Source organism: Cetorhinus maximus, unplaced genomic scaffold, assembly GCF_964194155.1.
Source record: "Cetorhinus maximus unplaced genomic scaffold, sCetMax3.hap1.1 HAP1_SCAFFOLD_115, whole genome shotgun sequence".
In the NCBI taxonomy this organism is placed as follows: domain Eukaryota; kingdom Metazoa; phylum Chordata; class Chondrichthyes; order Lamniformes; family Cetorhinidae; genus Cetorhinus; species Cetorhinus maximus.
Window position 1 is genome coordinate 769,011 of NW_027596123.1, and position 24,441 is coordinate 793,451.

The 24,441-nt window shown below is 48.8% G+C and overlaps 1 protein-coding gene across 13 annotated transcripts in view; it reads left to right on the forward strand.

Moving 5' to 3' along the window:
* uimc1 (ubiquitin interaction motif containing 1) overlaps positions 1-24,441 on the forward strand; it is a 180,147-nt gene that overhangs the window by 137,087 nt on the left and 18,619 nt on the right. For 7 of the 13 annotated variants that reach the window (XR_013574194.1, XR_013574195.1, XM_078534822.1 and 4 more), the window contains 3 exons: positions 2,271-2,368; positions 4,933-5,009; positions 18,451-18,622. Coding sequence is in view for 11 of the 13 variants with exons in the window: in XM_078534822.1 (XP_078390948.1) it covers positions 2,271-2,368; positions 4,933-5,009; positions 18,451-18,622 (347 nt within the window). In the remaining 2 variants the exon portion in view is untranslated. The remainder of the gene's footprint in view (positions 1-2,270; positions 2,369-4,932; positions 5,010-18,450; positions 18,623-24,441) is intronic. The other 6 variants (XM_078534830.1, XM_078534829.1, XM_078534827.1 and 3 more) reach the window with 1 other exon arrangement.

The window sequence follows — 24,441 nt, forward strand, 5'->3', positions numbered from 1 at the left end:
GTGTGTGTTGATGGGGAGGCGGTGTGTGTGTGTTGATGGCGAGGTGGGGTGTGTGTGTTGGCGGGGATATGGTGTGTGTGTGTTGATGGGGAGGCAGTGTTAGGTCTGTGAGGTGTGTGTGTTGATGGGCAGGCGGTGTGTGTGTGTTGATGGGGAGGTAGTGTTAGGTCTGTGAGGTGTGTGTGTGTTGATGGGGAGGCAGTGTTAGGTCTGTGAGGTGAGTGTGTGTTGGCGGGGAGGCGGTGTGTGTGTGTTGATGGGGAGCGGTGTGTGTGTGTTGATGGGGCGTCAGTGTGTGTGTGTTGATGGGGAGGCGGTGTGTGTGTGTTGATGGGGCGTCAGTGTGTGTGTGTTGATGGTGAGGCGGTGTGTGTGTGTTGATGGGGAGGCGGTGTGTGTGTGTTGATGGGGAGGCGGGGTGTGTGTGTTGGCGGGGATGTGGTGTGTGTGTGTTGATGGGGAGGCAGTGTTAGGTCTGTGAGGTGTGTGTGTTGATGGGCAGGCGGTGTGTGTGTGTTGATGGGGAGGTAGTGTTAGGTCTGTGAGGTGTGTGTGTGTTGATGGGGAGGCGGTGTGTGTGTGTGTTGATGGGGAGGCAGTGTTAGGTCTGTGAGGTGAGTGTCTGTGTTGGCGGGGAGGCGGTGTGTGTGTGTTGATGGGGAGGCGGTGTGTGTGTGTTGATGGGGAGGCGGTTTTAGGTATGTGAGGTGTGTGTGTGTTGATGGGGAGGCGGTGTGTGTGTGTTGATGGGGAGGCTTTGTAAGGTCTGTGAGGTGTGTGTGTGTTGATGGGGAGGCGGTGTGTGCGTGTTGATGGGGTGGCCGTGTGTGTGTTGTTGGGGAGGCGGTGTGTGTGTGTTGATGGGGAGGTGGTGTGTGTGTGTTGATGGGGAGGTGGGGTGTGTGTGTTGGCGGGGAGGTGGTGTGTGTGTGTTGATGGGGAGGCAGTGTTAGGTCTGTGAGGTGCGTGTGTGTTGATGGGGAGGCAGTGTGTGTGTGTTGATGGGGAAGCAGTGTTAGGTCTGTGAGGTGCGTGTGTGTTGATGGGGAGGCGGTATGTGTGTGTTGATGGGGAGGCAGTGTTAGGTCTGTGAGGTGAGTGTGTGTGTTGGCGGGGAGGCGGTGTGTGTGTGTTGATGGGGAGGCGGTGTGTGTGTGTTGATGGGGAGGCAGTGTGTGTGTGTTGATGGGGAGGCGGTGTTAGGTCTGTGAGGTGTGTGTGTGTTGATGGGGAGACGGTATGTGTGTGTTGATGGGGAGACGGTATGTGTGTGTTGATGGGGAGACGGTATGTGTGTGTTGATGGGGAGGCGGTGTTGTGTGTGTGTTGATGGGGAGGCGGTGTTGTGTGTGTGTTGATGGGGAGGCGGTGTGTGTGTTGGCGGGGAGGCGGTGTTGTGTGTTGATGGGGAGGCAGTATTAGGTCTGTGAGGTGAGTGTGTGTGTTGGCGGGGAGGCGGTGTGTGTGTGTTGATGGGGAGGCAGTATTAGGTCTGTGAGGTGAGTGTGTGTGTTGGCGGGGAGGCGGTGTTGTGTGTTGATGGGGAGGCAGTATTAGGTCTGTGAGGTGAGTGTGTGTGTTGGCGGGGAGGCGGTGTGTGTGTGTTGATGGGGAGGCGGTGTGTGTGTGTTGATGGGGAGGCGGTTTTAGGTATGTGAGGTGTGTGTGTGTTGATGGGGAGGCGGTGTGTGTGTGTTGATGGGGAGGCTTTGTAAGGTCTGTGAGGTGTGTGTGTGTGTTGGCGGGGAGGTGGTGTGTGTGTTGGCGGGGAGGTGGTGTGTGTGTTGGCGGGGAGGCGGTGTTGTGTGTTGATGGGGAGGCGGTGTTGTGTGTTGATGGGGAGGCGGTATTAGGTCTGTGAGGTGTGTGTGTGTGTTGGCGGGGAGGTGGTGTGTGTGTTGGCGGGGAGGCGGTGTTGTGTGTTGATGGGGAGGCGGTATTAGGTCTGTGAGGTGTGTGTGTGTGTTGGCGGGGAGGTGGTGTGTGTGTTGGCGGGGAGGCGGTGTTGTGTGTTGATGGGGAGGCGGTATTAGGTCTGTGAGGTGTGTGTGTGTGTTGGCGGGGAGGCGGTGTGTGTGTGTTGATGGGGAGGCGGTGTGTGTGTGTTGATGGGGAGGCGGTGTGTGTGTGTTGATGGGGAGGCAGTATTAGGTCTGTGAGGTGAGTGTGTGTTGATGGGGAGGCGGTGTTATGAGGTCTGTGTGTGTGTGTAGGCTGGGGTAGGGTGCCATGTATTTTTTTCTCTTTCTGCTAACACACTCCCTCTTTAGTTGCCCCAGTGACCGAGTGGAGTCTGAAGACAGCAGAGGTATCGGTTCCAGTGAGGGTGGCATTCAGCCTGAGGATGATGTGTTGTTTGTTTGCGCAGGTGAGTTATGGTTATGTTGGTTTGGATGAGTGTTCAGTTTGTTGTGTGTGGAGTTCTTGCTATGTCTATCTGACAACTGGAACTACCCTGCAAGCAGGTCATGGTGAACTGATTGTTTTTAGTTAATGTCTGGTGTATGAGATTTATTTTTAAACACCTTCAGCTGACAATGAAGGAAGCATTCCACTCAGCCTCCTCATGGAGTTCCTCCGTTCTCCCAACCATTGCAGGACATTGTCCAGCTGTTGTCTGGACTGCCATGGTGCCTGACAATATCCTGGTTACTGGAGCATGAACAGGCCATTCCTGATCTCGATCTTATCGCCATCTACTCATCTTGCAACATAAACCCTTGATAATCTAACCCCTTAATCATTGGTGGATCACGTTCTTGAAAATGGCACTCCACCCAGCATGCACTGCCTACAGGACAATGTACAGGCAGTTTTATTCTGTGTCTAACCCCGTGCTGTACCTGTCCTGCGAGTGTTTGATGGGACAGTATCGAGGGAGCTTTGCTCTGTATCTAAACTTGTGGTACCTGCCCTGGGAGTGTTTGGCGGGAACAGTAGAAGAAGCTTTACCCTGTATCTAACTCCGAGATGTACCTACCCTGGAAATGTTTGATGAGGACAGTATTGAGGCAGCTTTACTCTGTATCTAACCCAGTGCTGTACCAAACCTGGGAGTGTTTAATGGGGAAAGTGTAGAGGGAGCTTTACTCTGTATCTAACCCCTTGCTGTACCTGCCCTGCGACTGTTTGATGGGGACAGAGTTGGGGGAGCTTTACTCTGTATCTAACCCCATGCTGTACGTGTCCTGGGAGTGTTTGATGTGGACATTGTAGAGGGAGCTTTACTCTGTTTCTAAACCTGTGGTGAAACCTTTCGTGGTAGTTTTTTATGGGAATAGTGCAGAGGGAGCTTCACATTGTATCTAACCCCGTGCTTTATCTGCCCTGGGAATGTTTGATGGGGACAGTGCAGTGGGAGTTTACTCTGTATCTAACCCGTGCTGTACTAGTCCTGCGGGTGTTTGATGAGGACAGTGTAAAGGGAGCTTTACTCTGTATCAAACCCTGTGCTTTATCTGCCCTGGGAGTGTTTGATGGGGACAATGTAGAGGGAGCTTTACTCTGTATCTAACCCCATGCTGTACCTGCCCTGGGAGCATCTGATGGGGACAGTGTAGAGGGAGCTTTGCTCTGTATCTAAACCTGTGCTTTACCTGCTGTAGGATTGTTTGATGGGACAGTGCACAGGGGGGTTTTCTTTGCATGTACCCCAGTGCTGTACCTTCCCTTGGAGTCTTTGATGGGGACAGTGTGGAGGGAGCTTTACTCTGTATCTAACCCCGTGCTGCACCTGTCCTGGGAGTGTTTGATGGGACAGTTTAGAGGAAGCTTTACTCTGTACCTAAGCCCGTGCTGTACCTGCCCTACTAGTGTTTGATGTGAAGAGAGAGCTTTACTCTGTATCTGAACCTGCACTGTACCTGCCCTGGAAGTGTTTGATCTGATAGTGTGGAGGGAGCTTTATTCTGTTTCCAACCCTGTGCTGCAAATGCCCTCCGTGTTTTTGATGGTGACAGTTTTGAGGGAGCTTTACTCTGTATCGAACCCATGCTGTATCTGTCCTGGGAGTGTTTGATGGGGACAGTGCAGAGGGAGCTTTACTCTGTATCTAACCCCGTGTTGTACATGTCCTGGGAGTGTTTGATGGGACAGTTTAGAGGAAGCTTTACTCTGTACCTAAGCCCGTGCTGTACCTGTCCTGGGAGTGTTTGATGGGACAGTTTAGAGGAAGCTTTACTCTGTACCTAAGCCCGTGCTGTACCTGCCCTTCTAGTGTTTGATGTGAAGAGAGAGCTTTACTCTGTATCTGAACCTGCACTGTACCTGCCCTGGAAGTGTTTGATCTGACAGTGTGGAGGGAGCTTTATTCTGTTTCCAACCCTGTGCTGCAAATGCCCTCCGTGTTTTTGATGGTGACAGTTTTGAGGGAGCTTTACTCTGTATCGAACCCATGCTGTATCTGTCCTGGGAGTGTTTGATGGGGACAGTGCAGAGGGAGCTTTACTCTGTATCTAACCCCGTGTTGTACATGTCCTGGGAGTGTTTGATGGGAACTATGTAAAGGCAACTTCACTCTACTTCTAACCCAGTGCTGCACTTGCCCTGAGTGTTTGATGGGTACAGTGCAGAGGAAGCTTTACTCTGTATCTTACCCCGTGCTGTACCTGTCCTGGGAGTGTTTGATGGAGACAGTGTAGAGGGAGCTTTACTCTGTATCTTACCTCATGCTGTACCTGTCCTGTCAGTGCATGATGGGAGAAGTGTAGTTGGAGCTTTGTTCTATATCTAACCCCGTCGCCTGGTAGTGTTTGACTGGGACAATGTAGATGTACACTTTGGGATTAAATCTGATTGGGACTCAGAATTAAGTGGGTCAGAATACAGTGAACACCTGTTCCATGCAATGCAGGATGACATTGTGTTTTTTCTACGGTGTTGATGATGAGGACTCTGAGTCAAGTTACTGAATTTTTACTCGTCATTCTACAGAGACACAGCAGAGCTCCTCTGAAGATGTGCAATTCAAGAGCAAAAATCCACAGCGATCCGATACGGTCACAGCCCAGGTTAGTTGGAAGAGAGGGCTCAGGGTGTTAAGACTGTTGATCAATTCTCTGGCATTGCTGAAAAAGGAGACCTTATTTTTGTCAAAGCTTTCTGCCTTGTACTCATCAGGTCAATTCACAGGAAAATACCAATGTCAGGGTAAACAACATATTTATACTGTATGGAAAGCAAGTGCTGATTGGTTGGCAAGTTGACTCTGGTAGAGGCATTGCCATGGAGAATCCACCAATTGACGGTGACTGACAGTTAACTGCCAATCATTGGTTGACGTTTAAACCAGGCAGCTTGACTCTGGTCAAGACATTTCACTGGGAAATGAACCAGCAAATGACTGTCACTTATTTTGTGTAGCTGAAACAGGTGCAAGGTGTGTACATGTTCTTTCTGTCTGTAAAGAACAGGGCCCTGTGTATTAATATATGTCGCTTCCAGTACACACACATGTGCCATTACTGTGAGCCTGACTGGCAATAACAAATTGGTTGTCAGCGTAATTCTTAGTGCACTGAGGGTTAGTTATCAAACGTTTTCCAATCGCAGAATCACATCTAATGTTGGACACTGTGTTTTGAGTTTGGCAATCACGGGCAGTACCCTGCCCGTTGTGAACAGCTGTCTGGGATGTGCTGTTTGATACGATCGGCCAGTCTTTAGGACGTATTGCCTACATCACACTGACACTGAAATTCATACACCACATCCCTCATCTGTGTGACAGGCAGGATGTCTTTTTGGCTTGATGGCAGCATCTTGTTAGTGGCGAATACCACTCGTGTTGCTACTGCATAGTCGCAGCGTGAAACCTGTTGCTCAAATTTTTTGAGATACGTTGCCTTTCCAGGGTAATCGGAGGTAGAGTGGGCACTTTTCGGGGCTGAAAGCGACAGCCTTATGCCTGTCCACGAGCTTGTGTGATATACAGTGCGAAATGATCTGATCAGGGTAGCCATTATCCTGTAGGATGTCTTTGATATGCCCTAGTTCAGCATCAAGCTTGCATAGTGAGCAAATGGCTTGGGCCCTATTTATGGGGTTGCCGATCTTATAGCGTGTGGAACTGTAAGAATCCCAATGTGTTTATTGACCAGTGAAGGTAGATTTGTGGTAGACCGTGGCAGGTTTCTCAGCTAGTACGTCAAGGAAAGGGTTTCAATTAATTGCTCCATTTCAAAGGTGAATTTGAGTGCAGGATGGAACCCATTAAGACACGTAAGGCAATTGTTACATGCAACTGCGGATTTAAATATAGTGAACGTATCATCCACGTATCAGAAATCTGCGAGGGGTCAAAGGTTAGGTGTCATTCCATTGCAGACACATTTCACATGGAACCCAACAAAGATGTTTGCAAGGGCTGGCCCTAGAGGGGGTTCCCATGGCAACACCATCTATTTGGCATAAAATTGAACTCAACTGCACGAGTTACCAAGTTCATAAGTTCAGTGAATACTGATTCACACAATGGTGGTGGGTCTAGATCACTATGATATAGTGCTGCAGCACAAATATCTATGGCTCCCTTAAGTGGAACATTGGTGAATAGGCTGGCAATGTAAAATGAGCATATGGACAGAGCATTGTCATCGATATGCAAGTCCTGAACAACGTCCTCACGGTAAACAGTACCCATTTGAAACTCGTCCACAGCATAACTCATTAAACTGGAATCAGTTTGACAACACAATTAACGACCTAAACATATAACAAATCTCTCTGACCATGTACTGTCAGAAAGCGAGGAGTTCGTGCTTGCTCAGGGTTTCAATTTTGGTGTGCCTTCATCCCAAATCAAATGGTGATCTAGACCCACCACCATTATGTGAATCAGTATTCGTTGAACTTATGAACTCAGCAACTCGCACAGTTGAGTTCAGTTGTATGCCAAATAGATGGTGTTGCCACTGGATCCTCTCTAGGCCCAGCTCTTGCAAACATCTTTGTTGGGTTCCATTGACACCTAACTTCCTACTCCTTGCATATTTCCGATATGTGGATGATATGTTTGTTACGTTTAAATCAGCAGCTGCATGTAACAATTTCCTTGCGTCTTAATGGGACCCGTACTGCGCTCAAAGTCACCTTTAAAATCAAGTAGCCAAATGAGCTCCCTTTCCTTGACTCTCTACTGCAAGCCTACCTTCACTGGTCAATATACGCATTGAGACTCTTACAGTTCCACACGCTATAAGATTGGTCTTATCGGCAACCTCATAAATAGGGCCCGAACCATTTGCTCACCATGCAAGCTTGAAGCTGAAATAGGACGTATGAAAGACATCCTGCAGGATAATGGCTACCCTGATCAGATCATTTCACACTGTATATCGCGCAAACTCACGAACGGGCCAAAGGCTGTCACTTTCAGCCTTGAAAAATGCCCAGTCTACCTCAGATTACCCTGGAAGGCCAAGGTATCTCAACAACAGGTTTGAGCAACTGACGTTCTGCCTATTACGCAAATGAGTAATGTGGTATATGAATTTCAGTGCCAGTGTGATGCTAGGTATGTTGCCTGTATGCCCCAAAAACTGGCGGATCATATCAAACAGCATGTCCCTTTTGCTGTTCACAATGCACAAGGTACAAACCCATACCCAACCAGCCATGCTTGCAAAACTCAAAACACAGTGTCCAACGTTAGATGTGATTCTGCAATTGGACAACATTTTCTAAATAATCCTCATTGGGCTAAGAATTACGCTGACAACCAATTTGAGATTGTCAGTCGGGTTCACAGTGTGGCACGTGTGTGTGTACTGGAAGCGACATATATTAATACACAGGGCCCTGTTCTTTGCAGACAAAAAACATGTACACACCTTGCACCTGTTTCAGCTACACAAAATAAGTGACAGCCATTCGCTGGTTCGTTCCCCAGGGCAATGCTTGACCAATCAGAGTCAAACTGATCCAGATCTTCCTGTTGCTTGCCATTACGACGCACCATCTAGCTCTCATGTTCACCTGTCCATCCTTGGCCTGCTGCAATGTTTCAGTGAAACCCAACCCAAACTGGAGGAACAGCACCTCATCTTCCAATTAGGCACTTTACAGCCTTCTGGACTTAATATTGAATTCAACAACTTCAGACCATGAACTCTGTCCTCTATCTTTACTCGTTTTTTAATCCAATTATTTTTCTGTCTATATTTAATTATTTATTCAATTTTTAAATCTATTTTTTAAATCCTTTTTCCGGAACCACCCCCCTACTACACACAGGACCATGTCACTTGTTTTTATGTTTTGTCTTCACAGAGCGCTGACCCTTATTCTGCTATTAAAGCATTCTGCTATCTTACCTTTATGCCACCATCAGCACCTTCTTTAGTCTTTAACACCATTAACACTCCCATTGTCCTGCGACCTGACATCTTTGTCAAATTTCTCCGTAACTCCCACCGACTCCACCCCCTCTTAAACAGTGTAAAATCCACCACATTTCTACTCCCTTTTAGCTCTGAGGAAGATTCATACAGACTCAAAACATTAACTCTGTTTATATCTTCGCAGATGCTGCCAGACTGCTGAGTTTTTCCAGCTTTTTCTGTTTTTATTTGAGTCAAGCTGCCTGCTTTAAATGCCAAACAATGCCTGCCAATTAACTGTCAGTCATCATCAATTGATGCATTCTCCATGACAACACCTCTGTCAATCACAGTCCACTTGCCAACCAATCAGCACCCTCTCTCATACAGTATTAATGCGTTGTTTCCCCTGACACTGGCATTTTCTTGCAAATTAACCTGATGAGTTTTTTTTTATTCGTTCATGGGATAAGGGTGTTGCTGGCTAGGCCAGCATTTATTGTCCATCCGTCCCTAATTGCCCTTGTTCAGAGGGCATTGCTGTGGACCTGGAGTCACATGTAGGCCAGACCAGGTAAGGACAGCAGATTTCCTTCCCTAAAGGACATTAGTGAACCAAATGGGTTTTTACGACAGTCGGCAATGGTTTCGTGGTCATCATCAGATTTCTAATTCCAGATTTTTATTGAATTCAAATTTGAACCCAGGTCCCCAGAGCATTACCGTGGGTCTCTGGATTATTAGCCCAGTGACAGTACCACTACGCCATTGCCTCCCCTGCAAGACAAAAAGCTTTGACAAAAAAGACTCTCTTTTCAGCAATACTCAAGTTCTGTATGACCAAACGATGATTAATTCTTTGTTAGCCTTTTCTCAGTTATGCTTCTTTGACTTCGTGCTCTGTCATTTCGGGGATTGCACCTTATAGTTAGCTGCGAACCAAAGATCACCACTAGCAGACCAATTAAGAACACAAGAAATATATAAATAAGGAATAATTTAGGAAGAGTGGTGAGAATGTAGAACTCATTGCCCCTTGGACTAATTGATAACATAACACATCCCCATCCTAGGGGAGGTGGTGTCCTCCTCACCTGGTCTGGCCTGCATGTGACTCCAGACCCATAGCAATGTGGTTGACTCTTAAATGCCCCCTGAAATAGCCAAGTAAGTCACTCAGTTGTATCAAACCGCTGCAGAATCTACAAAAAGGAATGAAGCCAGATGGAATACGAGGCATCGACCTCAGCACCAGACAATGACAATGGCAAACCCAACCCTGCAAACTCCTCCTTACTAACATCTGGGGGCTAGTGCCAATATTAGGAGAGCTGTCTCACAGACTAGTCAAGCAACAGCCTGACATAGTCATCCTCACGGAATCATATCTTACAGATAATGTCCCAGACTCCACCATCATCATCACTGGGTATGTCCTGTCCCACTGGTAGGACAGACCCAGCAGGGGTGGTGGCACAGTGGTATGCAGTTGGGAGGGAGTTGCCCTGGGAGTCCTCAACATCAACTCCAGACCCCATGAAGTCTCATGGTTTCAGGTCAAACGTGGGCAAGGAAACCTCTTGCTGATTACTATGGATCACCCTCCCTCAGCTGATGAATCAGTGCCCCTCCATGTTGAACACCATTTGGAGGAAGCACTGAGGGTGGCAAGGACACAGAATGTACTCTGGGTGGGGACTTCAATGTCCATCACCAAGAGTGGCTCGGTAACACCACTACTGACCGAGCAGGCCGAGTCCTAAAGGACGTAGCTGCTAGACTGGGTCTGTGGCAGATGGTGAGGGAAAAACATACTTGACCTCATCCTCACCAATCTGCCTGCTGCAGTTGCATCTGCCCATGACAGTATCGGTAGGAGTGACCACTGCACAGTCATTGTGGAGACAAGGTCCAGTCTTCACATTGAGGACATCCTCCATCATGTTGTGTGGCGCTACCGCCTTGCTAAATGGGATAAATATCAAACAGATCTAGCAACTCAAGACTGGATACCCATGAGGCACTGTGGGCCATCAGCAGCAGAATTGTATTCGAAGACAGTTTGTAACCTCATGGCCTGGTATATCTCCTACTCTACCATTACTACCAAGCCAGGGGATTAACCTTACTTCAGTGAAGAGTGCAGGAGGGCATGCCAGGAGCAGCAGCAGGCATACCTAAAAAAAAAGGTGTCTACCTGGTGAAGCTAAAAAACAGGACTACTTGCATGTCAAACAGCATAAGCAGCAAGTGATAGACAGAACTAAACGCTTCCACAACCAACGAATCAGATCTAACATAAAGGCAAAATATCGCAGATGCTGGAAATCTGAAACAAAAACAAAAAATGCTGGAAAAACTTAGCGGGTCTGACAGCATTCTGTGGAGAGAAAGACAGAGTTAACGTTTCGAGTCCGTATGACCCTTCTTCAGAGCTGAAGGGAAGTAGAAGTATGGTGAAATATATACTGTTTAAGGGGGTTGGGACAGGTGAAGCTGGATAGAAAGCCAGCGAAAGGTGGAGGCAAAGGAGAGAGTGTAAAAGATGTCATAACAAAAGGTCAAAGGGTTGTTAATAGTGGTGGTGCTGGCTAAAGGAAGTGCTAATGGTGACATTAAGAGTAGAAAGCAGAATGTGATAATGGCAGGACCAGGGTAAGCACTCCGGAAAGTGACAGACGGCCCTAGTGGGAATGGGGTGGGGGGGGGGGGGGGAGGGGATGGCGGTAGGATAAAAGATCGAAAATAGGCTAAAAGCTGGGTATAAAACAATGAATAAAAATGGAAATAAATTTTAAAAATAATAATAATGAAAATAAGTGGAAAAAAATAAGTAAAAAATAAAAATGAATATAGAAAAATGGGGATCAAAAAGGGGGTGGAGTTGGAGAGAGAATTCATGGTCTGAAGCTGTTGAACTCAATATTCAGTCCGGAAGGCTGTAAAGTAGCTAATTGGAAGATGAGTTGCTGCTCCTCCAGTTTGCGTTGAGCTTCACTGGAACATTGCAGCAGGCCAAGGACGGACATGTGGGCATGAGAGCAGGGTGGTGTGTTGAAATGACTAGCAACAGGAAGGTCTGGGTAATGCTTGCGGACAGACCGAAGGTGTTTGCAAAGTGGTCACCCAGTCTGCGTTTGGTCTCTCCAATGTAGAGGAGACTGCATTGGGAGCAGTGAATGCAGTAGACCAAATTGAGGGAAGTGTTGAAAGGAGTGTTTTGGCCCTTGGACAGGGAGATGGGGGGAAGTAAAGGGACAGGTGTTGCACCTTCTGCGATTCATTGGAAGATGCCGTGGGAGGGGGTTGAAGTGTTGTGGGTGATGGAGGAGTGGACCAGGGTGTCCCGGAGGGAATGGTCCCTACGGAATGCCGCCGGTGGGGTGAAGGGAAGATGTGTTTGGTGGTGGCATCATGCTGGAGTTGGCGGAAATGGCGGAGGATAATCCTTTGAATGCAGAGGCTGGTGGGATGAAAAGTGAGGACAAGGGGAACCCTATCATGGTTCCGGGAGAGAGAGGAAGGTGTGAGGGTGGATGCGTGGGAGATGGGCCGGACACGGTTGAAGGCCCTGTCAACCACCATGGGTGGGAAACCTCAGTTAAGGAAGAAGGAAGACATGTCAGAAGCATTGTTTTGGAAAGTGGCGTCATCGGAACAGATGCGACGGAGGCGAAGGAACTGAAAGAGTGGGTTGGAGTCCTTACATGAAGCAGGGTGTGAGGAGTTGTAGTCGAGGTAGCTGTGGGAGTTGGTGGGCTTGTAATGAAGATTGGTGGACAGTCTATCACCAGAAATTGAGACAGAGAGGTCAAGGAAGGGAAGTGTCAGTGGTGGACCGTGTAAAAGTGATGGAGGGGTGGAAATTGGAAGCAAAATTGATAAATCTATCCAGGTCCAGATGAGAGCATGAAGCGGCACTGAAATAGTCATCGATGTACCGGAGAAAGAGTTGTGGGAGGGGGCCGGAGTAGGGCTGGACAAGGAATGTTCCACATACCCCATTAAGAGATGGGCATAGCTGGGGCCTATGCGGGTACCCATAGCCACACCTTTTATTTGGAGGAAGTGAGACAAGTGTAAGGAGAAATTGTTCAGTGAGAGAACAAGTTCAGCCAGCCAGACATAGGAGAGTAGTGGTGGATGGGGATTGTTCGGACCTCTGTTCAAGGAAGAAGCGGAGAGCCCTCAGACCATTCTGGCGGGGGATGGAGTTGTAGAGGGATTGGACGTCCATGGTGAGGAGGAGGCGGTTAGGGCCAGGGAACTGGACATTGTTGATATGATGTAGGACATCAGAAGAATCATGGATGTAGGTGGGAAGAGACAGGACAAGGGGAGAGAGAACAGAGTCAAGATAACAAGAAATGAATTCCATGAGGCAGGAACAGGCTGACACGATCGGTCTATCAGGACAGTCCTATTTGTGGATTTTGGGGAGGAGGTAGAAGCGGGCTGTCCGAGGTTGGGAGACTGAGGTTGGAAGCTGTGGAGGAAAGATCTCCAGAGGAGATGAGGTCAGGTACAGTCCTGGAAACAATGGTTTGATGTTCTTTGGTGGGGTCATGGTCCAGGGGGAGGTAGGAGAGTCTGCGAGTTGACGCTCAGCCTCTGCGAGGTAGAGGTCAGTACTGCAGACAACAACAGCACCACCCTTGTCAGCAGGTTTGATAAAGTCAGGATTGGACCTGAGAGAACAGAATGCGGCAAGTTCAGAGGGAGACAGGTTAGAGTGGGTGAGAGGAGCAGAGAAATTGAGATGACTGATGTCACGCAGACAGTTCTGAATGATAAGATCAAGAGCAGGTAAGAATCCAGAGGGAGGGGTCCAGGTGGAGGGAGAATATTGGAGGTGGGTAAAAGGATCCGTTGAACGCGGGGAGGACTCCTGCCCAAAGTAGTGAGCACGGAGACGAAGGCGGCAGAAGAAGAGTTCAGCATCGTGCCGAACCCAGAATTCATTGAGGTGAGGGCGTAAGGGTATGAAACTGAGTCCTTTGCTGAGCACTGAACGTTCAGCATCAGAGAGGGGAAGGTCAGGGGGTATGGCGAATACACGGCCAGGGCTGGGATTAGAAGACGGGATGGGGTCAGAGGGACGGGAAGGGGTGGAGGGTCCTGGATGGGCGTTGGTATCAATGAGTTGTTGGAGCTTACGTTCCTTAGCACCTGAAAGAAAGAGACAAAGTTTCTTACTAAGGTGTCGGATGAGACGAAGAATAAAATGAAACTGGGGGCAAGGACAGCTTTGAGATAAGGTGAGTAGGTGCTGCTGGAGAGAGAGGTCGAGTATGTTCATATGGCAGCACATGGCACTGAGTGTGGATCTCAGGATCTAAACTGTGCAGTCCTGCCACATCCAGTCGTGAATGGTGGTGGACAATTAAATAGCTCACTGAAGGAGGAGGCTCCACAAATATCCCCATCCTCAATGATGGAGGAGTCCAGCACATCAGCCAGAAGTGCCTAGTTGATGATCCATCTCCGCCTCCTCTGGAGGTCCCCAGCATCACAGATGCTAGTCTTCAGCCAATTCGATTCACTCCACGTGATATCAAGAAACGGCTGAAGGCACTGGATACTGCGAAGGTTATGGGCCCTGACAATATTCCGTCAATAGTACTGAAGACTTAGAACTATAAAATCATGGAAAAGTTACAGCACAGAAAGAGGCTATTCATCCCATTGTGTCTGTGCCAGCCAAAAAAGAAAAAACTAGGTGTCCATTTTAATCCCACCTTCCAGCACCTGGTCAATAGCTTTGCAGGTTACGGCATGTTAGGTGCAGATCCAAGTGCTTTTTAAATGAGTTGTCTTTCTGCCTCCACCACCAAACCAGGCAGCGAATTCCAGACACCCACCACCCTCTGGGTGAAGAAGTTTTTCCTCATGTCTCCTCTAATCTTTCTACCAATCAGCTTAAATCTGTGCCCCCTGGTAATTGACCTCTCCAGTAGGGGAAACAGAGCATCCCGGCTACTCTATCTAGGCCCCTCATAATCTTGTACACCTCAATCAGGTCACCCCTCAGCCTCCTCAGTTCAAAGGAAAACAGCTTGAGCCTATCCATTCTCTCCTCATAGCTACAGTATTCATGTACTGGCAGCATTCTTGTAAATTGCCTCTGTACTCTCTCCAGAGCAATTATGTTCTTCCTGTAATGTGGTGACCAGAACTGTACACAAAATTCCAGCTGTGGCCTAACCAGCATTTTACACAGTTCCATCATTACATCCCCACTTTGTATTCTATACCTCATTCAATAAAGGAAAGCATTCCATATGCTTTCTTTACCACCTTATCCACCTGTCCTGCCATCTTCAGGGATGTGTGGACATGCACTCCTAGGTCTCTTGCTTCCTCTACCCCTCCCAATATCCTCCCATTTATTGTGTATTCCCTAGCTTTGTTTGCCCTCCCCAAATGCTCCAGAACTTGCTGTGCCTCTAGCCAAGCCGTCCCAGTACAGCTACAATACTGGCATCTACCCGGCTATGTGGAAAATTGCCCAGCTATGTCCTGTACACAAAAAGCAGGACAAATCCAACCCGGCCAGTTACCGCCCCATCAGCCTACTCTCGGTCATCAGTAAAGTGATGGAAGCAGTCATAAACAGTGCAATACTCAGAACAACCAGCTCATTGACCCTCAGTTTGGGTTTCGCCAGGGCCACTCAGACTTCATTTCAGCCTTTGTTCAAACCTGAACAAAAGAGCTGAACTCCCAAGGTGAGGTGAGGGAAATGCTCCTTTCTTTTTCAACCCTATTTCAGCCTCCTTAGCTAGCTCTCACTTCGGTACAGGGAAGAAGCCTACTTAACTAGTAAGTTATTCTAATTGTAATAAATAGTTTTTAAAGTTACAGGTATTTTATTTTATGCAATTGGATGTTGGCAGGTCAGCTCGGCCTGTCACTCACTCGGGTCCATTACAGACAGCCAGGAGAATTTATAATGGGGAATAGAGAAATGATAGAGAAGGTAAATGATTACTTTATGTCTGTCTTCACTGAGGAAGACTCAAGAAATCTCCCAGAATTAGAGATCCAAGGGACTAGGGAGAATGAGGAATTGAAGGAAATTAGTGTTAATAAGAAGTTTGTATTGGAGAAATCAATGGGACTGAAGGTTGATAACTCCCTGGAACCTGATATTCTACATCCCAGAATGTTGAAAGAGGTAGCTTTGGAGATAGTAGATGCATTGGTGATCATCTTTCAAAATTCTATAGATTCTGGAATGGTTCCTGTAGATTGGGAGGTAGCAAATGTCACCCCACTATTGAAGAAGGGAGGGAGAGAAAAAACTGGGAACTACAGACCTGTTAGCCTTACATCAGTAGTAGGGAAAAATGGACACTTAGATAATAATGATCTGATTGGTCATAGTCAACGTAGATTTATGAATGGGAAATCATGTTTGCTGAACCTGTTGGAGTTTTTTGAGGTTGTTACTAACAGAATTGATAAAGGGGAGTCGGTGGGTGTAGTGTACTTGAATTTTCAGAAGACTTTTGATAAAGTTCCCCACTGGAGGTTGGTTAGCAAAATTCAAGCACATGGGATAGGAGGTAATATACTGGCATGGAATAAGGATTGGTTAACAGGCAGAAAACAGAGAGTAGGAATAAATGGGTCATTCTCACATTGGCAGGCTGTGACTAGTGGGGTACCATAAGGAACAGTACTTGAGGCTCCAGCTGCTCACAATATATATCAATGATTTGGATGTAGGGACCAAATGTAATATTTTGAAGTTTGCGGATGACACAAAGCTAAGTGGGAATGTGTGTTGTGAGGAAGATGGAAAGCATCTTCAAGGGGATTTGGTTGAATTAGTGAGTGGGCAAGAACATGGCAGATAGTGTATAATGTGGGAAAATGTAAGGTTATCCACTTTGGTAGGAGGAACAGATGTGCAGAGTATTTTTTAAATGGTAAGAGATTAGTAAGTGTGGATGTAAAAGACCTGGGTGTCCTTGTCCATAAGTCACTGAAAGCTAACGTGCAGGTGCAGCAGGCAATTAGGAAGGCTCATGGAATGTTAGCCTTTATTGCAAGAGGATTTGAGTACAAGAGTAGTGAAGTCTTGGTTCAATTGTATAGACCTTGGTTAGACTGCACCTGGAGTACTACGTGCAGTTTTGTTCAACTTGCCTTAGGAAGGATATTATTGCCATAGAGGGAGTGCAGAAAAGGTTCACCAGACTTGTTCCTGAGGTAGTTGGGACTGTATGAAGACAGATTGGGGAAACTAGGCCTGTATTCTCTAGAGTTTTGAAGAATGACATGATCTCATTGAAACCTACAGAATATATAAAGAAATAGACAGGGTAAGATTCAGGTAAGATGTTTCCCCTGGTTGGGGAGTCTAGAACCAGGGGATACAATTTCAAAATAAGGGGGAAGCCACTTAAGACCAAGATGAGGAGAAATTTCTTTACTCAGAGGGTTGTGAATCTTTGGAATTCTCTAGCCTAGAGGGCCGTGGAAGCTCAGTCATTGAGTGTGTTTAAAGTAGAGATTGACAGATTACTAAATATAAGTGACAGAAAGGAATATGGGGATAGTGTGGGAAAAAGGCATTGAAATGGATGATCAGCCACGATCATGTTGAATGATGGAGCAGGCTTGATGGCTGAATGTCGTACTCCTTCTATGTTCCTATGAGAGTGACTGCCCTTGACACCAGGGCAGCGTTTGACCAAGTGTGGCATCAAGGCACCCTAGCAATACTGGAGACAAAGGGAATCGGGGAAACCTCTCCGCTAGCTGGAATCATACCTAGCTCAAGGAAGATGGTTGTGGTTGTTGAAGGTCAATCATTTCAGTTCCAGGATCTCACTGCAGGAGTTCCTCAGGGTTGTGTCCTCGGCCCAACCATCGTCAGCTGCTTCATCATTGACCTTCCTTCCATCATAAGTGGGGATGTTCGCTGATGCTTGCACAATGTTCAACACCATTAGCAACTCCACAGATACTGAAGCAGTCCATGTCCAAATGCAGCAAGAGCTGGACAATATCTAGGCTTGGGCTGACAAGTGGCAAGTAACATTCGTGCCACGCACATGTCAGGCAATGACCATCTCCAACAAGAGAGAATCTAACCATCACCGCTTGATATTAAATGGTATTACCATCACTGAATTCCCCACTATCAACATCCTGGGGGTTACCATTGACCAGAAACGGAACTGGACTATCCACATAAATACTGTGGCTACGAGAGCAGGTCAGAGGCTAGGAATCCTGCAACGAGTAACTCACCTCCTGACTCTCCAAAGTCTGTCCACCATCTACAAGGCACAAGTCAGGAGTGTGATGGAATACTGGATGAGTGCAGCTCCCACAACACTCAAGAAGCTTGACACCATCCAGGACAAAGCAACCTGTTGAAGGGTCATGAGGACTCGAAATGTCAACTCTTTTCTTCTCCGCCGATGCTGCCAGACCTACTGAGTTTTTCCAGGTAATTCTGTTTTTGTTCTGCTTGATTGGTACCCCATCCACAAACATTCACTCTCTCCACCACCGATGCACAGTAGCAGCAGTGTGTACCATCTACAAGATGCACTGCAGAAATTCACCAAGGCTCCTTAGACAACACCTTCCAAACCCACGACCACTATCATCTAGAAGGACAAGGGCAGCAGATAGATGGGAACACCACTACCTGGAAGTTCCTCTCCAATTCACTCACCATCCTGACTTGGAAATATATCGTCGTTCCTTCACTGTCGCTGGGTCAATATCCTGGAACTCCCTCCCTAACAGCACTGTGGGTGTACATACACCACATGGACTGCAGCGGTTCAAGAAGGCAGCTAACCACCATCTTCTCAAGGGCATTTAAGGATGCGCAATAGATGCTGGCCTAGCCAGCAACTCTCACATCCTTTGAAAGAATTTTTAAAAAGATTTAAGGGGAGATTTGATGAAAACTGAGGGAAAAGAGGATAGAGGAATATGGGGGAGAGGAAAGAGCCAGCACAGTATGGTGCGTACAATGCAAACATCCATCTGCTGCTGCTCACTGTGGAGGTGTTGTCTCACTGTTCCTTCATACGCTCAGTGTTGCTCCCGACATTCTCTCTCTCTCTCTCTCTCTCTCTCTCTCCCTCTCTCCCCCCTGTAGGAGCCTGCAGATGTGGTGCTAATAGAAGATGACTCTGAAGAACTTCATCCTGTTATTTCTAAGAAAGCCTGTGTTGAGTGCCCGCTTTGTGGGCAGCGCTTCTCCTTGGAAAAGATCGAGGTGCATGCAGCCGATTGTAACGGTACCAGTGACAGAGATGGACAGTGGCAAGGTAGGATACTCATAAAAACATAGCGACATAGAAACGAGGAGCAGGAGTAGGCCATTCGGCCCTTCGAGCCTGCTCTGCCATTCATTATGATCATGGCTGATCATCCAATTCAATAGCCTGCTCCTGCTTTCTCCCCATACCCTTTGATCCCTTTCGCCCCAAGAGCTACATTTAACTCCTTGAAAACATACAATGGTTTGGCCTCAACTACTTTCTGTGGTAACGAATTCCACAGGCTCACCACTTTCTGGGTGTAGAAATTTCTCCTCATCTCAGTCCTAAATGGTCTACCCCGTATCCTCAGACTGTGACCCCTGGTTCTGGACTCCCCCACCATCGGGAACATCCTTCCTGCATCTACCCTGTCTAGTCCTGTTAGAATTTTATAGGTTTCTATGAGATCCCCCCTCATTCTTCTGAACTCCAGCGAATATAATCCTAACCGACTTAATCTCTCCTCATATGTCAGTCCCACCATCCCAGGGATCAGACTGGTAAACCTTCACTGCACTCCCTCTATAGCAAGAACATCCTTCCTCAGGTAAGACCAAAACTGCACACAATATTCCAGGTGTGGTCTCACCAAGGCCCTGTATAATTGCAGCAAGACATCCCTGCTCCTGTATTGAATCCTTTGGCTATGAAGGCCAACATACCATTTGCCTTCTTTATCACCTGCTGCACCTGCATGCTTAACTTCAGTGACTGGTGTACGAGGACACCCAGGTCTCGTTGAACATTCCCCACTCTCAATTTATAGCCATTCAGATAATAATCTGCCTTCCTGTTTTGCTACCAAAGTGGATAACCTCGCATTTATCCACATTATACTGCATCTGCCATGCATTTGCCCACTTACTCAGCTTGTCCAAATCACACTGAAGCATCTTTGCATCCTCCTCACAACTCACTCTCCCACCCAGCTTTGTGTCATCTGTAAATTTGGAGATATTACGTTTAATTCCCTCATCTAAATCATTAATATATATTGTGAATAACTGGGGTTCCAGCACTGATCCCTGTGGTACCCCACTAGTCACTGCCTGCCATTCGGAAAAAGACCCATTTATTCCTACTCTTTGTTTCCTGTCTGCCAACCAATTTTCTATCCATCTTAAAACGCTACCCCCAATCCCATGCGCTTTAATTTTACACACTAATCTCTTATGTGGGACTTTGTCGAAAGCCTTCTGAAAGTCCAAATAAACCACATCCACTGGCTCCCCCTCATCAATTCTACTAGTTACATCCTCGAAAAATTCCAGTAGATTTGTCAAGCATGATTTCCCTTTCGTAAATCCATGCTGACTCTGTCCGATTCTGCCACTGTTTTCCAAGTGCTCAGCTATTAAATCTCTTATAATGGACTCTAGAATTTTCCCCACTACCGACGTCAGGCTGACTGGTCTATAATTCCCTGTTTTCTCTCTACCTCCCTTTTTAAATAGTGGAGTTACATTAGCTACCCTCCAATCTGTAGGAACTGTTCCAGAGTCTGTAGAATCTCAGAAGATGACCACCAATGCATCCACTATTTCTAGGGCCATTTCCTTGAGTACCCTGGGATGCAGATTATCGGGCCCTGGGGATTTATCGGCCTTCAATCCCATCAATTTCCCCAACACCATTTCCCTACTAATACTGATTTCTTTCAGTTCCCCCCTCTCACTAAACCCTGTGTTCCCCAACATTTCTGGTATGTTATTAGTGTCCTCCTTTGTGAAGACAGAACCAAAGTATGTATTTAGTTGGTCAGCCATTTCTTTGTTCCCCATTATAAATTCCCCTGTTCTGACTGTAAGGGACCTACATTTGTCTTCACCAATCTTTTTCTTTTCACATACCTATAGAAACTTTTACAGTCAGTTTTTATGTTCCCCTCAAGCTTACTCTTGTACTCTATTTTCCCCTTCTTAATCAATCCCTTGGTCCTCCTTTGCTGAATTCTAATGTGCTCCCAATCCTCAGGTCTGTTGTTGTTTCTGGCCAATTCTTATGCCTCTTCCTTGGATCTAATACTATCTCTAATTTCCCTTGTAAGCCATGGTTTGGTCACCTTTCCTGTTTTACTTTTGCGCCAGACAGGAATAAACAATTGTTGCAGTTCACCCATGCGCTCTTTGAATGTTTGCCATTGCCTATCCACCATCATCCCTTTAAGTAACGTTTCCCAATCCATCATAGCCAACTCGCAACTCATACCATCGTAGTTTCCTTTATTGAGATTCAGGACCCTAGTCTCAGAATCAACTACATCACTCTCCATCTTGATGAAGAATACCATCATAAATGTCCATAAATTCTTTCATAAATTCTATCATAAATGTCAGAAATACTCACCATGCCTGTGGATACAGACAGTGCTGTGCTGGTGACAGTGGATATAGATACTGCTCTACTGGAGGCACTGCATAGGGACAGTGCTATACTGCAGACAGTGAATAGAGACTGTGTTCTGCTGGAGACACTGGATAGGGACAGTACTCCGCTGGTGACACTGGATGGGGGCAGTGCTCTGGTAATGACGCTAGATGGGGCAGTGCTCCATTAGTGTCACTGGATGGAGGCAGTGCTCCAGTAGTGACAGTGGATGGGGACAGTGCTCCAATAGTGGCACTGGATGGGGACAGTGCACCTCTAGTGACACTAGATGGGGACAATGCTCTGCTAGTGCCACAGGATGAGGACACTGGTCTGCTAGTGACGCTGGATGGGGACAGTGTTCCTCTGGTGACACTGGATGGGGACAGTGCTCCGCGAGTGACATTGGATGGGGCAGTGCTCCCCTAGTAATGCTGGGTGGGGGCAGTGCTCAGCTAGCGATGCTGGCTGGGGGCAGTGCTCCAGTAGTGACCCTGGATGGGGACTGTGCTCCACTAGTGATGCTAGATGGGGACAGTGCTCTGCTAGTGACACTGGATGGGGGCAGTACTCCGCTAGTGAGGCTGGATGGGGGCAGTGCTCCAGTAGTGATGCTGGATGGGGCCAGTGCTCCAGTAGAGACACTGAATGGGTACTGTGCTCCTCTAGTGACACTGGATGGGGTAAGTGCTCTGCTTGTGACACTAGATGGGGACAGTGTTCTGCTGGAAACACTGGATGAGGACAGTGCTCCACTGGTGACGCTGGATGGGGACAGCGTTCCACGAATGACACTGGATGGGAACAGTGCTTCGCGAGTGACATTGGATAGGGGAAGTGCTCTCCTAGTAATGCTAGGTGGGGGCAGTGCTCCGCTAGTAACGCTAGATGGGGTCAGTACTCCGCTTGTGACACTGGATGGGGACAGTGCTCCGGTAGTGACACTGGATGAGGACAGTGCCCCATTAGCAATGCTGGGTAGGGGCAGGGCTCTGCTAGTAACATTGGGTGGGGATGGTGCTCCACTAGTGACACTGGAAGGGGGCAGTGCTCTGCTTGTGACACTAGATGGGGACAGTGTTCTGCTGGAAACACTGGATGAGGACAGTGCTCCACTGGTGACGCTGGATGGGGACAGCGTTCCACGAATGACACTGGATGGGGACAGTGCTTCGCGAGTGACATTGGATGGGGGAAGTGCTCTCCTAGTAATGCTAGGTGGGGGCAGTGCTCCGCTAGTAACGCTAGATGGGGTCAGTACTCCGCTTGTGACACTGGATGGGGACAGTGCTCCGGTAGTGACACTGGATGAGGACAGTGCCCCATTAGCAATGCTGGGTAGGGGCAGGGCTCTGCTAGTAACGTTGGGTGGGGATGGTGCTCCACTAGTGACACTGGAAGGGGGCAGTGCTCCGGTAGTGACACTGGATGGAGGCAGTCCCCATCCAGCATCACTAGCAGACCAGTGTCATTGAAGGAGCACTGACCCCAGCCAGGGTCATAGAGGAACACTATCCCCATCCAGTGTCACCAGCGGAACACTGTCCCCTTTCCAGTGTTACTAGTGAAGCCCTGCCCCCACCCAGCATTACTAGCGGAGCCCTGCCCCCACCCAGTGTCACAAGTGGAGCAGTGTCCCCATCCAGCGTCACTGCAGGAGCACTCCATCCAGTGTTACTAGCGGAGCACTGCCCCCATCCAGTGTCACTTGTGATGCACTGCCCCCTTCCAGTTTCACTAGGGGAGCACTGACCCAATCCAGTGTCACTAGCAGAGCATAATCCCTATCCAGTGTCACTAGCGGAGCAATATCCCCATCCAGTATCGCTAGCTAAGCACAGTCCCTATCCAGTGTTACTAGCAGAGCACTGTCCCCATCCAGTGTTGTTACCGGAGCACTGTCCCCATCCAGCGTCACTCGTGGAGCACTGTCCCCATCCAGTGTCACTCGTAGAGCACTGTCCCCATCCAGTGTCACTGCCGGAGCACTGCCCCCATCCAGTGTCACTGCCGGAGCACTGCCCCCATCCAGTGTCACTGCCGGAGCACTGCCCCCATCCAGTGTCACTGCCGGAGCACTGCCCCCATCCAGTGTCACTGCCGGAGCACTGCCCCCATCCAGTGCCACTGCCGGAGCACTGCCCCCATCCAGTGTCACTGCCGGAGCACTGCCCCCATCCAGCGTCACTGCCGGAACACTGCCTCCATCCAGCGTCACTGTCGGAGCACTGCCCCCATCCAGCGTCACTGCCGGAGTACTGCCCCCATCCAGCGTCACTGCCGGAGCACTGCCCCCATCCAGCGTCACTGCCGGAGCACTGCCCCCATCCAGCGTCACTGCCGGAGCACTGCCCCCATCCAGCGTCACTGCCGGAGCACTGCCCCATCCAGTGTCACTGCCGGAGAACTGCCCCCATCCAGTGTCGCTGCCGGAGCACTGTCCCCATCCAGCGTCACTCGTGGAGCACTGCCCCCATCCAGCGTCACTCGTGGAGCACTGTCCCCATCCAGCGTCACTCGTGGAGCACTGTCCCCATCCAGCGCCACTCGTGGAGCACTGTCCCCATCCAGCGTCACTCGTGGAGCACTGTCCCCATCCAGCGTCACTCGTGAAGAACTGCCCCTATCCAGCGTTGATACCGGAGCACTGTCCCCATCCAGCATCACTCGTGGAGCACTGTCCCCATCCAGCGTCACTTGTGGAGCACTGTCCCCATCCAGCGTCACTCGTGGAGCACTGTCCCCATCCAGTGTCACTGCTGGAGCACTGTCCCCATCCAGCATCACTCGTGGAGAACTGCCCCCATCCAGTGCCACTGCCAGAGCACTGCCCCAATCCAGCGTCACTGCCCCCATCCAGTGTCACTGCCGGAGCACTGCCCCCATCCAGCCTCACTGGCGGAGCACTGCCCCCATCCAGCCTCACTGGCGGAGCACTGCCCCCATCCAGCGTCACTACCGGAGAACTGCCCCCATCCAGTGTCACTGCCGGAGCACTGCCCCCATCCTGTGTCACTGCTGGAACACTGCCCCCATCCAGTGCCACTCGTGGAGCACTGTCCCCATCCAGTGTCACTCGTGGAGCACTGTCCCCATCCAGTGTCACTACCAGAGCACTGTCCCCATCCAGTGTCACTCGTAAAGCACCGCACCCCCATCCAGAGTCACTACAGGAGCACTGCCCCCATCCAGTGTCATTCGTGAAGCACTGCCCCCATCCAGTGTCACTCGTGGAACACTGTCCCCATCCAGTGTCACTACCAGAGCACTGTCCCCATCCAGTATCACTCGTGGAGCACCGCCCCCCATCCAGAGTCACTACCGGAGCACTGCCCCCATCCAGTGTCATTCGTGGAGCACCGTCCCCATGGGCAGTGCTCCGCTATTGACGCTTGATGGGGACAGTGTTACTCTAGGGACTCTGAATGGGGGCGGTGCTCCCTTAGTAATGCTGGGTG